This window comes from Athalia rosae, chromosome 2, assembly GCF_917208135.1.
Source record: "Athalia rosae chromosome 2, iyAthRosa1.1, whole genome shotgun sequence".
Taxonomy (NCBI): Eukaryota; Metazoa; Arthropoda; class Insecta; order Hymenoptera; family Athaliidae; genus Athalia; species Athalia rosae.
Genome location: NC_064027.1, coordinates 23,923,057 through 23,940,953, shown reverse-complemented (window position 1 = coordinate 23,940,953; position 17,897 = coordinate 23,923,057). Strand labels below are relative to the sequence as shown.

The 17,897-nt window shown below is 45.4% G+C and overlaps 1 protein-coding gene across 5 annotated transcripts in view; it reads right to left on the bottom strand.

The window, feature by feature from the left end:
• LOC105689046 overlaps positions 1–17,897 on the bottom strand; it is a 99,801-nt gene that overhangs the window by 48,804 nt on the left and 33,100 nt on the right. For all 5 annotated transcript variants that reach the window (XM_048649200.1, XM_048649201.1, XM_048649202.1 and 2 more), the window contains 2 exons: positions 14,027–14,287; positions 8,163–8,358 (listed from right to left, as the gene is read on the bottom strand). In XM_048649200.1, coding sequence (XP_048505157.1) covers positions 8,163–8,358; positions 14,027–14,239 — 409 coding nt within the window. In that variant the 5' untranslated portion in view covers positions 14,240–14,287. The remainder of the gene's footprint in view (positions 1–8,162; positions 8,359–14,026; positions 14,288–17,897) is intronic.

The window sequence follows — 17,897 nt, the reverse complement described above, 5'->3', positions numbered from 1 at the left end:
TCAGTTGGAAACGCAGGATCGAATCTGCTGATTTTCGCCGAACGCCTGTCAAGATTGTTTTCCGCACGATCCCGAGAGAAAAACTTCTGCCGCGTCTATGTACTGGAATTCCCTCAAGTTTTCGCGGTGGATTATATCAGCGAATGATATCTCGGAACCCCTCGCTATTTAATGCCGAGTACATTAATCCGCGTCAGAAGTTACAAGACTGTTCGCTACGTAGATTTCTCTGAGAGTCATTGCCAAATGTAAATCTAATGTAAATCACTCTTCTCAACTATACGTCGCCAGTCTTTCGTGGCGATCGCGACGAACGATTGCCGTAAATCCGAATTCCGATTTTCATCTCGAACTCAATCGCGAGATCAACGATCCTTGTACCCTCTCGAAAAGTACCGACGTACTTCTGTTTTTTTTTATTGTTTTTTTCGACTAGACACAATTAATCATCGTTCGTAACGAATTCATTCCACCGCAAAAAAAAAAAAATATGATGAAGAATAAATATCTCGGCAATTGAAAAACAGATTTACGTAAGTCGAATAATTGTTTTCAGGAATTCTCCGTTCGCCCAGAGGTCGTCTTTTCAACGGTATGCGGTTTCGACGGAGATAGAAAATGGACGAAATCGAAAAAAAAAAAAAAATCGGTAAAAAACACATGAACAAAAATTTTTCAACTCAAAGTGCACGCGTCTCAAGAATCCTTCTTTGAATTTCTTCAAACGACTCTGACGTAAAGTCAGGTACGTTCGGTGGCTACATTATTACGCATATTGTGGTACGCGATGTTCTATATCTGGAATTATTTATGAGTCGGATCGCGTAGGCCGGGTCAGTAAGGAGAATATATTATTACTTTATCTCGGTATCGAAGGGAAAGAGTTAAGAGGTATCCTGTAGCAAGAGTTTAAAAACGAGTGTCGCGCACCGTTCCAACCAACTTCCTACACAAAGTGTTCGTTCACACCTGGTCGCATTGGTGAGACCCATTGATACTTCTGGCTGGTTAATAACAAGTGGAAATAGAAAGAAATCGTAAAATTCACGAGTTCAATTCACGCGTCCCAGGAACGAGATATCGTTGGACGTTAATGTGCACTGCTCCGCTGCTTCGTTACACGATTATCTCGAACGACCAAACCGGTCACCGGCTACGAAATTCTTGTCAATCTCTAAACTGGTTACGCTCAAATCAAAACCAGGACTGCATCGATTTTTTCAACGACACTGCCTCGCTAGAACTGATCGAAATACCTACGTGTTTTACATTTATATTCTCCTGTGCGATTTCTGCACCGGATTATCCGTATCGGCATCTTCGGTATCGCAGCTGTACAATACCGAAATCATTGTGGCTGGATCGCCGTCTGACGACGGTGACAATGTGGAAGGCGATCTTTCTCACGGTTTATATTCAACGTGCATCGATACGTACGTACGTACGTACGTACGGTGCACCGTTATTATTATCCGGTATTTATTTGATTTTTCTATCGGGAAAAGTGGTGGGCTAGGAGAACATGAGAAACACCGGTTCGCCGTGCCGCCGCATGCTTCAAGGAGATGGAGAATTATCTATTCGCGATAATAATATGGGCGTAGTTGATTTTATTCCCTATATCTGATGTAAACTTGAGAATGCAATTGCAACAATACCGATCGTTTTACCTCCCACGTAGATAATCCGTGATTGCCTCTTTTTTTTTCTTTTTTTTTTCTATATATATATTTTCTCCGAGCAATATTTTTTCAATCGAATTTAACGTCGCGGTTGTAAAACGATCTCTCTCGGAACCGCGTACGATATTACCCAATAATTTTTTCAACGGCCCTTCTCATTCGCTCGTTATACATCTTGTATATATACATACTTCTCTGATATCGAAAGTACAACATACGCGGTTATATAGAAACGCGTAATTACGAGAGAGAGAAAAATAAAAGTAACAATAAAATAATAACGAAAGTCTTGGCGCTCGCTCGCTCACTCAGATGGGCGCGGACAGGCTCATCGCGTCGGTAACGGTGCTTCAAACATTGCACCATGCGATAACTAAAACGCGAGAAGAACCTAGACAGCGGAATCGGACGCACACGACATCGTCGAAGATATCAAACTATCAGACCTCGTCGACGCGATTCATAATTTGCAAAATGTATCGTGTGGATGAATACCTGTGAGAAAAACTATGAGATTCGTTAGAGTCGGAGAGATACAAATTGTCCACCGTCTCCACGTACGTACCACGAGTTAAACAGCCGGCGCAATCGAAGCGACACGCGGGCTAACGATATATAAGTCTTACCGAAGACAATTCCACTACGTGACCGTGGAAACGTTCATTTTCATTCGATTGAACCTCCTCGGGGAGAATGGGATTTGAGTAAACCGAACGAAGCATAGAAAAAAAATGGCCCCGTGACGCGAACAATAGATGAAATGTCCCTAACTTTTAGAGCGCAAATAAAATTCCCGTATATAATATATATCTTATTTTTTTTTTTTTCTTCTTTTTTAAAGAAAAAATTTTTGCGAGCCGTGAAACCGAATCGATGTGAATCATTGGAGGATAAAATGAGTTTCCTTATTCGAACTATTCGATACTATTGCGCGAGACCTTGGTCTTACCAGAAAACTATAGTAGCCCGAGCGACCGCATTGCAAATAATTGTTTCCGCTTAAAGTTAAACGAACGTTAATATTTTGGGAGATGAAAAAATGGACGATGAATATTCGAATGATTTTTCTCCCACGGCCGGTATATCAAGGTTTTTGTCCGTTACGGTATTCGAGATCCCACCTGATACAGGCTATATCTTTATGACGTCATACGTACGGTTCTAATGTCTTGACATAACAATGAGATCAAAAACCCACGCAATGAATTAGCAAAGACGGTTGTTACAACTCGGCGTGTTCCACGAGGTGTCCTTTTGCAGGGTGTGGCTGGGTTGCCCGGGTGCGCGATATACGTACCGCGAGTTAAATTCTATTTATCACCTATGAGTGTATAGATATATGTTATAATAGGTATAGTTTTCGTTATCGGTATAATAATAGAGTCACCACCGGTACACCGCAGCTTGTCAAACGAGCTATCAATTTTTCTATTCGATTCATAAATGTCATTCGCTCGAGGAACTTTTACGCTGTACAGATTCGCCCCGTTCTCTAGATTTCATCCGAACGACACGTACCCATTCCGAAATTTATGCCGATGTGAAATATAATCCCCGAACAAACAAGAGTCGAGTTTTTTTTTTTTTTCTGTTCACAGTTCGAAGAGCGAGCGTTTGCCGAGACGCGTTCGAAACGAGAAACAAGGAGATTCCGAAGGATACGATATCCTGGAACGGAACGGTGTAATTTTTGATCGATCGAGTGGGTCCCGGAATCGTACAGAGTGACGCGGGAGATTACACGTACAAGAAGGCGTCGGGGACGTATATTCCGCAGCGAGTGAGTCACTTCTATACCAAGTTTTGCCCCAAGGGTGACCAAATTAGATCGTGATCATGAGAAAATTGCAGCTAAAAGTACCGTATAGTTGGAGATAAAAAAGTTAATAAAATTGACGATAGGTCACGTCATATCTTGCATTCGGTTGCTCGAACCAACCGTGTATATATATATATAATAATAATTACATAATCGAGTTCCATCGCGATGACTAACTCGATAAACACGAGGATCGAATCGAACTTTAGCAAAACTAGCTTTGCAACAATACACTCGCGTACAGGTATATTCGAGAAGTCATAATGCAGGTTTGATTGATGAGGATATCGTGAGATGTACGTCTACGTATATATATATACACGTATATATGTATATTTACCAAGGGAGAGTTACAGATCCACCTCGCAATTGACTTCGCCGCATTTCAGTCGGTCGACTTCAGTTTGGACAGTGAAAGGTATTTAAAACCTGTGCAGCGAGATGATCCGTACGCCCGAAGGTTGATAGGTGTCTTTCCGACTTTTGCGCACGCGGTCATAATATACCGAAAGGTGAATAGGCTACGTTGATTTTTCATCCGACAAACGATCCGAAAGAATAAGCAGCTAGCAGCCCGAGAATCTAAGGAATATATTCTTGACGTCGACTCGCCGCTTCACCCGAGATAAAAGATAATGTAATCTACACGGATGCAAAGATTATGCATCTCCGGGAGATTCACGACTTAGATTTACCGGTGATCTATGGACACTGCTTACGTACAGTGAGGCAGAAAAAAAAACAAAACAAAACAAAACAGAGAGAAGATAGAATGAGAGAGAAAAAATGATAATAGAAGAGAAAAAAAAAATGGGAAGAACAAGATGGAACAGCGGAGAACTTAGGCGTGAAAACAACGCGGAGTCGGCACAAGGCATAAAACGTCGTCCACACCTAACGGCGGTCTTACTACACCTGAATACTTGTTCATATTCATGAGTAACGCGATAGATATACGGCAGAATAGGAAGTAAGACTTCTGCAGAGGTATTGTCGCGGTTAAAAGTAATTCGTGTGAAACACCCCGTGCACCGTATACATATATATACGTAGGTATATATTATATACAAGCTTTCCAAAGGCACGATTTATCCTCTCAATTTCGTTACCTAGCCAGATGCATGGAGTTGGACACATTCTTCTTTGACTCACAAAGTAGGTTTGGATTATACCGTATTTTCTAGGAACCGAGATCGAACCGGGTTCCAAGGCGTACGCTGTACGTACGTACCTATACCCGTGTGCATTGCCTACGAAGGGTATATAACAGATGAATCATAATGACGGATCTATGACGTCAGACTTTCGCCAGATATTTCGTGAGAGAAACTCGTAACTCGAACGATTTTTGAACTTTCTGCACGACGAGGCGACCGTTTCTCGAAGACGGACGTATCGGGGGTATTTTCCACCCCCCCTCCCCCCCCCCTACCCCTTACCCCTTACCCCTCCCCACAGTCGAATGGATTTACGTAAGCTTCCGAATAGATGTACGATCCTATTTTCAAAGGAGTTACATCGTTATTCCCGTATGGCTATTTTTGGTTCCCCCTTTGTTTCCTCTTTTCTACGCTGATTGTGAGTCCGAACGTCATTAGCGATGATAATTGGCTCGACGTAACGGAGACTCGACCGTTTGTTGTCTATAGAGATCGGGAAAAACGTGGCGCGGATTTCAACCACCTTCACTTTCGGGCCAACGTAGTCACGCACTCTTGAATAGCAAAGGCTCGAAGTCCAACACCTCATCTTGGGATCCGAATTAATTCTTGGAAAGTTTGCGTACATGTATTTACATACCTATATACCTATGCGTACATACGATACACAGCCTATCCACGGGCGGCTATGTTTTAATTAAATAATTAAAGCGCGTAAAAATTTCGCTCGCGTTACGCATACACGTATACCTGTACAGTTCGCCGAAGAGAAATTCGAATTTTATTGAAAAAGGCGTGAAGAAAAAAAGAAAAGAAGTTTAAATCGAGTTCGTTTTATCGGAAGAAAAACCGTGGCGCGGGGTGTCATAATTTTCTTATTGGACATAGAGAAAGGCTGATAATACGGCTGAAATCAATAGCGATCGTCGTATAGATCGTTCGGATGTTATCTGGCACAGTCAGCGTTCAGATCCAGTTCCCAGGGGGGAACTTCGGGGCGTATTGGATGCAAACAACTCCGCGGCACGATTCTACATCGGTTACCACCACACCCGTGCACTGTTCTCTCTGTAGACGCGGTTACACATTTGTTATTCATAAGCAAGTAACTAGACCCTCATGGCCATCGACGCGATATGGACCGTATCGCGCGGGGATCGCTAGTCGCGACCAGTTTTCTCTGAAAAAAATCACGTCGTACCCCGCGGACGCCGCGACACGTACGAGTGAAATTATCTTTCGATTTCGTTTCGGCGGCCGGCTGCTCGATCGGTCACACGTTACGTCGAGTCTCGTTCGTCTCGTTCGCGAGAAGAAACGGGAGAAATAAATAAGAGCAAAAGAAAAAATTGGGGAAGCGGCAACTATTTTTCACCGATTACGCACTGCGGATATAATTGTTGTAATCATCCGGCGAACGGTTATCGGCCATGTAATTTCCCGGTTCTATACGTACGTCGCTTTTAATCTCGGATATCGTTGCAGATCGGAAGCCCACACGCGGCGCGCATACCTCGTGCAAGAACATAAAATTAGTACAAGTCAAATTCCGACGTCGATACACATCGCATTATGTATTATCTCCGCGTACGTATACACAGATACAGAGATATACGGGAGTGTGTCCTCGATAGTTTCATAAGTACGATTTACAAGGCACTCCGCCGATCCGTTGTCATTACCGGCTGCGGCCCCGACCACCCGACATACGGCGCGGCGATATTCCGCTCGTGCGTTCTACGTGTTTTATAAGGCTTTTACTAGCGCCGCGATGATGTGTACGCCGAGGTAAACGGGCACGCGGACATGCGAAGTACTTCTTGGGGTAGCGTAACTGCACCGGTGTACAGGTTAATGATTGGTCTTTAGAAAGGCGTGTATCAACTACTGGTCTTAAATAATCATTGAATTAGTTAATAATTTCATTCGACGCGCTAGACTGAGCGCTCTCCTTCTAGGCTGTATTTAATCAATGGGTTCGGCACACGATCCGGATCACAATTAGTTACCTTAACGCACGAAGGCATCCGATGGAATTTATACGCTACCGCTGATTCTCTACGTCGCATTCCAATAACCTTGTGCATGCGCTCGCCCGATAAACCAACGACAACGAACGCCTTCCGATTATCGGCACGTCGTAACTTCGCCGATTTTATTCACCGCAAACCGGCGTGCGGCGATTCTTACGTCGCGTCGTGCCTCCCACGAAGTTCTTGTCTCTATTTCTTTCGCTACCCGGTAAAATGCGCGGGCCTCTGGCTCCCGTCGTGGAAAGGACGAGAGAAAAATTAAATCAAGAATCACAGGTACAGCGATCGCGTCGTCTTGGAAATTGTCTCTCGGGTACCGTGTCCCACTGTACGTACACTACGTGCATCCCGAAGACAGCACATTTGATAGAAGATCTGACCCGGGTAATTATTATTAACTAGATGCGCGGGTCTGCCCGTATACGTAACGAGGGCAGGATCGTATACATATACATATACATATACGTAGCTACGTTCGAGCTTTCAAACGGCAGAGAGCTCGGTAAGGCGCGTCCCGCCTCTGTATTCTATCGGGTCTAAAACCGGAACTGCATAAGCCGTCTCTCTAGCGATGGGGTTCAAAGGTCAGTGTGACACACGTGGATTTGCGATGTGAATTTGGACTTTTTCGGACGATACTCGAGTGGGATGAACGAGAGAGAGAGAGAGAGCTGGCTGACGTCGATGTCGGATAAAAGTTGGACGTCGCGTCGATACGGAGATAGACGATTGCCGTGGCTAATCGAAATTATTGTACCGTTACACATATATGAGCGGTATATATAATATTCATATATATCGCGGGAATTCATCAATTTCCGAATCAACGGAGCGGATAGAAAGTATCAAACGGCATTTCTAGTCACAGTCGAGCTCCTCTCGAAGTGCGCGATAAAAGAGAGTCCAGGTGCATACGATACGTCGGCGTTAACGACGTTCTCGCGAACCACGTAGACAACGGATAATTTCGAACAGTCGATTCGACCGTCGGGTTGGCACGTGCCAACTCAAAGGACATTCGCGTGTAGAGCTGACCAACGCGGCGGTCGTCGGCCGGCTAACGTCTTATCGGTGCTGGTATACGTGTATCGTTGTTGCATAATCGACACCCTTGGAATGTAGCTACTGTCCTGTCCCGATTGATTCATTGCCGCTCACAGCTGAAGCGGATTAAATTCCAACCAGCTGCGCTGCGTTCGTATAGCCCGCAGTTAAACACCGTGTGAAAGGCGCCTCCGAGAATTATTCAATCTCCGTACGTTTCGCAAACGTTTCACGTTATTAGAATCTGCCGATTCGGAACACGTGAGCCTTTTATCTCTCCTTTCCTCTTCCCAGGCGCCCCGTAGCTACACGGTAAAGTCTCGACTGAATTTTTTCCATTCCGAACACGGCGTCGCTTTTTCCTCCGCGAGGCGCGCTTATCAATCACTTTTGTATTCGTTATAATGGAATAAAATGAACTCACCGAGGCAAGTTATGGCGTGATCAGCGGGCGGCCGAAGCACATTACGGGCCCAAGCTGCTCGAAGGACCTCCAAGGCGCAGGGTGGCCCTCCCACAACGAGCACCCCCGGAGACACGTGACCTTTGTAACGAAGCTGACGAGCGGCGTCGACGAGAGCGGCGTTCCACCAGCACTTGGAATTCGCTTCCAAAAAACTCTGAAATTCACAAGATACACGTTATTATGAGACACGAGAAAATATACATAGGTATATCTGCGGGTCGACATTCGCCCCGCACACCCCGGATGTCTCGTCATAATTTCATCGCTAATTCTATCGCCTCGTCCTCATAAATATTTTACGTTCGCGTAGTCGAGGTGCCGCTTTCCCCGAATGTCCGAGAGCGAAGTCTTGGGCGACTTTACCGGATGAAATATGTCGGCGCCAGTAAGTGTTCAGTGCCTGAGAGGGCGCGGAGGCTCACTTAGCTTCATGAGCCATTCAACATCCCCCAAGGTTTTCATCCCCTTGATTTTCTCGGGGTAGCGTTGGGGCGGAGGCTCGCCCAGACAATAGACCATAAACGAATGCCACGCCAGACTCCGTATCGCGATAAAAGTTGTCGATCCCTTGGGCGGGTCCGCGCAAAGCACTGAATTAGCGAGAATTTCTCATATCGATTGCCGAATTTATTGACGCTGGCGTAGCGAGGGACGTTGTTTCGCATCTTCGTCTCTCGTGATTCTCGAACAAATGGTTTCCTGATTACCGTGATATTCCGCAAAAAGTGGAAAACAATAAAAAAAAAAAAAAAACGGGGGAAAAACTGTAACGTCGACGTCGAGTTCCCCCGTCGTCGATCGGTACGTTTAATCGATGCGCGCTGCTTTATTTTCTACTCGTTGATTAAACCTTTGTTCAATTAGAGCGTACACAAAGAACGCGTGACCGATCTCCGTCGGGACACGAGAGCGGTATGAGAAGGGTCACCCTATCAGACGACGGATACGCACGGCAACGAGTCTTCTCTCTCGCATCGAGCGATCGTTTCGGATTTTATGCGCAAGAAACTTGAACTTGTTATTCGGATTCTACGGGGGGAGATGATATTTCCACCACCCCTACTATATTCCGAATGCGAAATGCATTTGAATAATTTCACCGCGAGGTTCACCTCGCAAAAGGGAATGCGGTTTACATGCTAATCCGGACAACGACATAACACAATTTGAGCAAAATTGCTGATACGTGACTTGGCAGAAGTCCGAAATGCACCTGATATAAAGTTGTGTTCCTGGCTGTTTTACTTCCCGGTACGCCGTCTCGTCCTTAGACATTTTACTGCACAACGTTCTCCAACGTTTTCGATTCAAATCACACTTCTACCACCCCTGTGGCAGTCGACTTCGTACTACCGGCTATTCGCCGTCTCGCCCGTTCGAGACGCTGAACATTTTTCACAACGAAACGACTCCGAGCTAACTTTGCGCCGTCTCTCGCATTTTCCTCGTCGTCGATAAATTCTCACCGCCGCCACAGCTTTTCCAGAGGGAACAAAAAGTAGCCCAACCCGGAATAACGTGGCTGCGTGAAAAATTCACCCCTCTCATAACTCTTCACGTCAGATTCATCTGACGGAGAAAATCCGACAAACGAAACGACCTAGCGAAATATCTGCAAACGAAGAGCAGAACCGGGCATTCGATGCGCAATTCCGAGTCACTTCTTCTTTTCGAATAATCTAAAGGCTGCTGATTTCGATGCAGCTTCTCATATCAATTTTTCAAACGAATCCGAGTAGTTCGTACCGTACGTCGTAAATACTTCGTCGCTTTGTTTATTTTCTTTAATTCCCTATCTCCTTGACTTTTGACTCGTGTAGGAGGCCGATATATTTATGACGGAGGAGACCGAGGCACTTTGACCTCCACTCCCCGAACTGCTCGGAAACGATTTCACTTTCCGCTATACACGCTGCCTCGTATACGTGCATATCGCGCGCACACACTCGCGGTTCATTTAATTTGGCGCACGTAAGTGCGACGCGGGGTCAATTGTTAACGGCATCAAAAGCCAACGTCGTGTCTATCCCGATATGATATATACACACGTTGGTATATATCATTACTTACGATCCATTGTGAGAGATAAGTTTAATTACGTGGTAATATATTATACGAATACACACACTCTCCGCGTATATTCTCTCTCTCCGGGTTGATCTCCTCCGTCGGCAAAGAAAAAAAAAAAAAACAATTATTGTGTACACTCCGGTCTCGTTCCGTAGAATAATAGAATAAAATGCGATACATCATGAGCGAGGAGATGTACGTTGGTGCAGGTAAATTCAAAGGCACGTATCGCGGGTCGCTTTCTTGGACCTTACAGCTAATTTATACAATTAGACGTCCGGTTTAATCGACGCTACGGAGTCGCCGGTCCCCGATCGCGACTCTTCCAGCGTAGATAAAACACGATCCGCTCGGAATCGGCGACGTACGATTTGCGATAGATTGCAAAAGACGGAAACATATTTCCTATAATGGAACACAACGTCCGTCAAAGATACCACGTACAGAGATGATAATTTTGCTCCATTTGCGGAGATCGGCCCACCCGATTATAATCGACGTACTGGTTTTCACAACGATTTTTACGGATGATACTAAGATCGCCGATGCGAAAATTAAAACTAAAAAAAAACAATGCAGTTATAATTATCATCGAAAGTAATTACCAACGAAATATAACGGCGGTGAATAAAGTGCGATTAAACTAGGCTCGAATTGTGAATATGCGCACGTGTATTATGCACATATAGTAGTTGTTTTGTGAAAAAAATTTGCATAAGATTTCGCTCGAGATATTATTATAAGACAGTCGGCGTCCGTTAACGGCGTGTAATATACGCTTTCACGTAGAAATTGTAACCTAGGTACTTGATTTACCGACGAAGCGGTGAACGGTCATTTCCTTACCGCGAAGTGATTGATATCGCACAAAAGTGACGTCCTTATAATATACCTACGTACCGTATCTACGCTCGGAAAGTTGTTGTTTTTCTTTTCTTTTTTCTTCTCGCTTATATTTCTCGCGATTTTCATCGAACGGTCAGCGTACGCGGGTAATATGTTTTTTTTTCGGTAACGTGTTGAAAATCTGTGAAAAAGGTGTGGCGAAAGTAAATCTTTCGTTTCTCGTAAAACGCGATTCCCTGGCATAACGAGGAAAACTAAATCTGATATAATCATCGTTCGTCCGCGGCATGCTGTCTATCGCGTTTTAACGAACTAGGTATGTGTACGTAAATACAGGATGTACATAGTACGTACGTATGTAACATACGTGCTCGTCTCACTGCAGTCGCCCGGGTAACTCGTTGCGGGCATAAATCATGATAACATAATTTATATGCTAATGCGTAAATAGCAACCAGCGGCGTACAGACGTTGCATACCCTTGCGGTGTAAGGGCGAGGCGCATCAGTTGGCCGTAACAACGTTCTATGAGATCGTAAAAGAAGAGAGAACTTTTTCAAATGTACCAAACCGACGAACGCGCTCGAACTTCTATAACGTACGTAAGTTATAGGAAATCCCGAAGGGTTACTTTTCTCCTACCGCATAGCCGCTGACAAAGGATAAAAAGCAAACAGGGTTGTATAAACGTACGCACGTTGTACGCGCGTATCTCTTAAGCGGATTATGGTCGTAAAACAAGAAACAAATTTAAGTATGTATACAGCTTCTCTCAATCTCACACTGTTACGAACAACTGCCCGGTCGAACGATAGCGATTACAACCCTGTCCGTACGCCTAGCATCTCCGGTTTACTCACATACACGCAACTCCTTATATCAAGAGAAAAGTTTCGGCTGCCGCAGCACACTTCTTCCGAACGTACGGGTCGACTCGTTAATGAATAAACCATGTGGGTATATAAGAGTGCGTCGATACATACCGAGGTATATACACGAGTATTTACCAACGCGGACGGTTAGAAGGGACGATAGAAAAAAAAAAAAAAAAAATGTACAGTAACAGAGCGCGGAGTGAAAGCGCGGACTAGACCAACGACTAAGTACCGACTAAACGGACAGCGACGCCCAGCGGCTCACGACGCGCCCGCATGTCTTCTCCCTTCGGTTAGCGATTACGGTCTCAAATGTCTCGGCTGAATTAGAATACAAGAGGCGAGCGCGTTTCCTCTGGGTACAACGTACGACGGATGAGGAGAAAAGTCGCGGAACCGTCGTCGAATAGGATTCAGATCGAAAAGTAACTCTCGATTGATCCGGAAATGACGGGAACGGAGAACTCCGTCGACTCGCACGAAATGATTCGCCCCATCTTTTCACCGAATCTCTACTGTTTTCTACACGTGAGACGTTGAATTAGTTTCATTTAGATTCCGACCGCCGTCCCGTTCGCCAGTTTCCGTACACGGTTATGATTCTTTCCCATGATAAGGTATATTATCCTCGTGGAAGAGGGGTAACGATCCTTTGTCTGTGGAATTAAAATGGTGACACCGTCGCTTCCGGTTAATTAACCCCTTCGTTAATTAACTCTAATAAACACAACCACCAGACGCGAAAAAGTCTATAGTTAGTCGTCGGCGGTGCCGTTTCATTCCTCCGCAAACTATGTGATATATAACGTACGTACACAACGTACAGGGGGGAATCGAGGTCTCACGTCCGTATCTGTAATTTGATTTGGCAGACGCGGCCGAGGGGGTCCCTGCAGACACGAAGACGACGTCGACGACGACATCCGTTCGGATGAGGACGGAATTCAGGAATTCTGAAAGCCGTACAGTAGGGTATTTTGGCAGATAGCGAGTTCCTCGTTAACGCCGTATCGATTCAACGGATATCTGATTGCGAGCTAGCGACGAAGCAAACCGCATGCACGCACGTTGCACCCTCTAAAACCATACCACCGACGCGTCCAGATGTGGGAGGTCCCCTTTTTCTCGTGTTCCCGTAGAAGGAAATTCCCCCTTGTACAAACTTTATACTATCGCCCCGAGGCCGGTCGGGTGGAATCTAACGGCTGATAACGTTTTATTACATTTGCACAACTCCGTACGTCCGGAACGACTTGGAATTTGCAGCTATACAGCTATGATAATCCGGCTGCACCTGGTCGACTCGAACGATCTTGAATAGAATTATTCTGCGACTTTCTCGGCGTGTAGAGATCCCGTCGTTTTGGTTTCCTTCAGCTTTGATCGCTCCGGCGTGTACACGAATTATTCGGCGAACTTGAATCGACTCGAAATTGTTTCCACACCGGGTCACCACCGGAGACGCCGAGTGTTCGCTGAGGCTTTTGTTAAATATTCAAAGACTCAGCGGGCATCGGGTTTTGATAAGGGTTTTTCCCGCTCTCTACGGAGACCCTCTTTCCCTTTGAGAGAGTAGGCGACAGCTTTGTGCTTTTCTCAAGGGGGTGTCGCGAGCCCTCCGAATCAAAAGCACTCTTCAAAACCCAGTCGGTTTGCCACGTTTAATTGAAAAATAATCCTCCCCCTCCACCCCCCGCCGCGTAGTCTCGACGAACGACTTTCGCAGTTTATTATACCGAGTTTATCTCGCGTCTTATGGTTAGTTTTATAGACCGTTTACTCCCCTCCTTCTACCTGAGCTGCAATTGCCCATAATTTAACACGTTTTATCGCAAACTGTTAACTCTGCTGTTTCAAAGAGTTGCAACACGCCATTATGGGTAGGAACTCGTTACTTTATGCACTTCCAGTGTCACGATAATCATAAGCGAATATGATCGAACGCTTTGATATAAAAAAAAAAAAAAAAAAAAAAAACAACAAAAACAAAAAGAAGCCAAACAAAACAAACCACTTTGAAGAAAAACTCACCTGGAACAGATTGTACCCTTTATCGTACATCCACATCTCGTCGGCCGGATGATCTTTGTGAACATCTCGATGGCTGTCTCGGTGAGCCGCATTGAGTACGGAAGGCGGTGGTCCTCTGGACAATTGGATGGCTAAACTTCTTTGAAGAAGCAGCAAACATCTAGCTGGTCCAGGACCACCGTGAGCTGAACCATCCCCCAGCATCGAGGCCATCTCAGTGCCTCGAGCACCGGCGATTAGGAGGAGGTGGCATCACGGATTCTGCAAAAAGAAAAGGCAAAAATAAACCTTCAGCATCAACGATACGTCAAAGTACCACCACTTCCACCGCTACTCCGGAAGAAGCGTAATAACGCCGTTGCCGTAGTAAATCTACTCGGGTTATTGAAGCAGTTTCTGAAAGCCACCGGGCGTTGACAGCTCCTACGTTTATTGTATCAACGCCCCAACTCGCACTCCACGTCCCGTCTATCGTCTAATCGAATAGCTCGCCCCCGGGCGAAAAAGTTTCCCTTCAAAGCGAAAATGTATCTTCAGAAGCTAATGGTTTTCTTTGACGGGATTTCGAGGTGAACCCAATTTGAGCGTAACAAAAACAAAAAAAAAAAAAAACAAACAACAAATACAACCGGTGAAGCGGGAACTCCACATTTCGCAACGGACGAATAATCAGTTCGCGTTACGGACACTCCAGGGTTTACCTTGCGACTGTTCAACGATACCGGAAACGCGTCGGTGTTCGCTACGTGCGGAAAAACGATTTCCTGCCGAGTATAGTAACTCACGGTGTGCAGGAGACTCGCGACGATCGCCAATGAGCGGTACACACTTCGGTGACGGTCAGCGTCCGTGACACCGTATCGAACCCATTCCTCTTCCACCGATCGAATTACTTTCCGCAACCTTTCCAAGGCCGGCATCGATGCTCGGAACTCGTTGCCGATCCGCGCTACTATCGAAAAGCTTTCTCGCGTTATACGCGTAGCGACAATAAGCGGATCTCGTTGGGATTTATCAGCCGGCCCCTCTACATCCGAACGAGGCAATTTAAATGCATGGGGCGAACCGCCTCCACGTTTTGCGAATATTTGGAAATAGTTTTTCGAAAAGATTTCACATTCATCGTGGTAGTTACGGTGAATTTCGTAAGAGTTTTTTCTGACAGATGTATCGCTGACAGGATGGGATGTGATATAAAGTTAATTCCTCTAATAACTAACTTTTAGCCGACATCAATTTTCGCTTATCTTATCCGTCAGCGAGCTGCTAACGACCACTAATTTTCATTCAGACAATACAAAGTGCCTAGCGAGCGTATAAAATACCGAGAGCATTACCGATGCTCTCGGTTGTAATCTAAGAAGCTGGTTATGCAAGCCCGATTACCGCAACGTCTTCCCAGAGGTTAAACTACTCGAAACAAACGACGGGGCTTCGCGGGCTCTCAAGTTCACGCTACCAACAATCCAACCAACAACACCGGCATGAGCATGAGGTAACTTCAATCGTGCGGATGAGCGAGAGCTTATCTCCGATCGACTGTCACAGTTATTGCCGGTGTAATTTGCATGCCGAATGCGGGAACGATTCGTACGAGGTAACTCTACCGACGTATACCAGGTTACGGGGGTAACCCCCCCCCCCCCCCCCCCCCCTCCCGCGAGCGAGATAAGGCCCTTTTGCCGCGCAGGTGAAAAAGTAGGACACCGAACACCGGTGCGACGATAAACACACTCGTATCTGCCTGAGAAAGGTGCCTCGCTTGGTCCACGTTCACACCGAACTCTGCACAACCGTAGAGTTTACACGTACGTTTCCATACACCTACGTAGTCGCGCTATCGCCTGTGAACAGACGCGATGATACTTCTTTTTTTTTTTTTTTTTTCCTTCTTATCCCATACAGTTGGTCGTGAGTAACATTTTATATCATACGCAGCGTAGGCACCATCCGATTCTCGGATGTCATCTCCGATGCGCTTGTAATAATCGTGATGAAACTTATGCCACAGGTATGCACCGTAAGTACAGTGAAACGCAAAAGTATATATATATATATATATATATAAGGACAGGTACATCGCGGCTGGACTTCTTTCACGTTGGGGTTTTAATCTTCGATCGTACTATGAGGTAACTGGAACGTTTTTTTTTTTTTTTTTTTTTTTTTTATTCAAATATATATATATATTTCTTCGTTTTGTTACCGATTTGCAGTTGAGGCGGTGCCTAATGAGAAGAAAGATGGGTACGATGGCTGACAGGCACGTCAATTAAATTGTCCAAGTCGGAGGATAGCCCGTAGCTGCTAAATGGGGTATGTGAGTTCGCTTCTTCGCTCACCGCGCGGGCAAAGATTGGTATTATTTGAGTAGGTGAAACAAAAAGAAAAATAAAATAAAATAAAGGCACCTCGTAACGAGACGCGTCGGTGCCGTAGGTGAGGAAAGAGGTAGGAAAAGTATTTCCAAATCGCTAACCTTGAGAGCGAGAGCCTCCACCGGGTACCTCGGCGCCAATGACTAAAGTAAATAATATTCCGTCTCGTAAGAGGACTTTTTTTTTTTTTTCTCTTTTTTAATATTCTATACTCAGAAAAATGAACTGCGTAACTTTGCCTCGATTATCGGCCGTCGAATGACGAGTCTCGTAACACTAATTAGAACTTTGAGTACGAGACTTACCGAGAAACGCTTCCCTACCTTGGAATCGCTGGAGCGTCGGATGGCCAGATACAGACGTCCAAAGAGCGACGGCGAGGCGTCATGTCTCGTCTATTATGAACCGACGTTTTTACTAACCGATAAAAAACCACCGACCGAACACCCATTCGTTAGTCCACCAATTTCCGAGAGTAATTGTACCAAACCATCCTTAAAACAAACTCATTGTTGAACGCGGGAGACTCGGTTTTCCCGTCTACAATTATCCGCCACTGCGAAACGTTTACGCGCACGATTGAACCGTCGTTTTTTTCAAGGATACAACGTCCCAATGATTCGATACTACGAGAATGAAAGGCGACTACCACCGGCCCACCCGATATAATTACTCGGTCGTGAAAAGCCATCAGTATTTTTCAACGGATTTTTTGACCGGGCAACGGAAGGATCGAAGGTTTCGCTCGAGTAAAGTCTACCTCCGCGATTCGAATCATTTTGCAGAGATCGTGCAAATAACGCGAGAGATCGACGCCGGGCATCTCGTAGACGCCTCTAAGACGGCACTTAATTTATTTATCCAGTTTTTATTTTCTTACTTCAGGGTCGGTATAGAACTGTGCTGTGGAGATAAATCAGAGTTCTTGCTCGTAAAATGATGCCGGTTGCGAACCTCCTGAATCATTAGCTCGGTACATCAGCTACCAAGTAGAGTTCCCTATGGTTCTACGTAAGTAATGTTCGAGATAAGCGATATAACCTTTTCCCGTACAAATACGTATACACACCGCGTGTATTATATATTACAAGCGTGCGCATACACGGAAATTGCGTTTTCTTGAGGGAAAAATAAAACTCGGCGGCGGGGGGGGTGGGGGGGAAGAAGCAATGGAAAAAAAAAGAAAAATAATCGGTAGATGTGATCTTAGGGGAAAGTGACGAGGCTTCCTTGCCTCCGAGGTACTACTAGCGAGTACAAATATAGTGGAAGAAGAGGCTGGTATTTATCGAAAACTGTGATCGGAGGAGCTGTAATAAGTGACTTGGCTTATAACGGACAAACGCCAGGCATCCTCGGTATCGGGGGGTCCAAGACAGCCCTGGGTGGTCTTATCCGGCCGAAGTCTCGATCCGAGCATACCTAGTTCGCTTCGTATTTCCCTACGAACGGACTGCGGCAGAAAATACCGCCGATAATAAAAGCTGCACCCG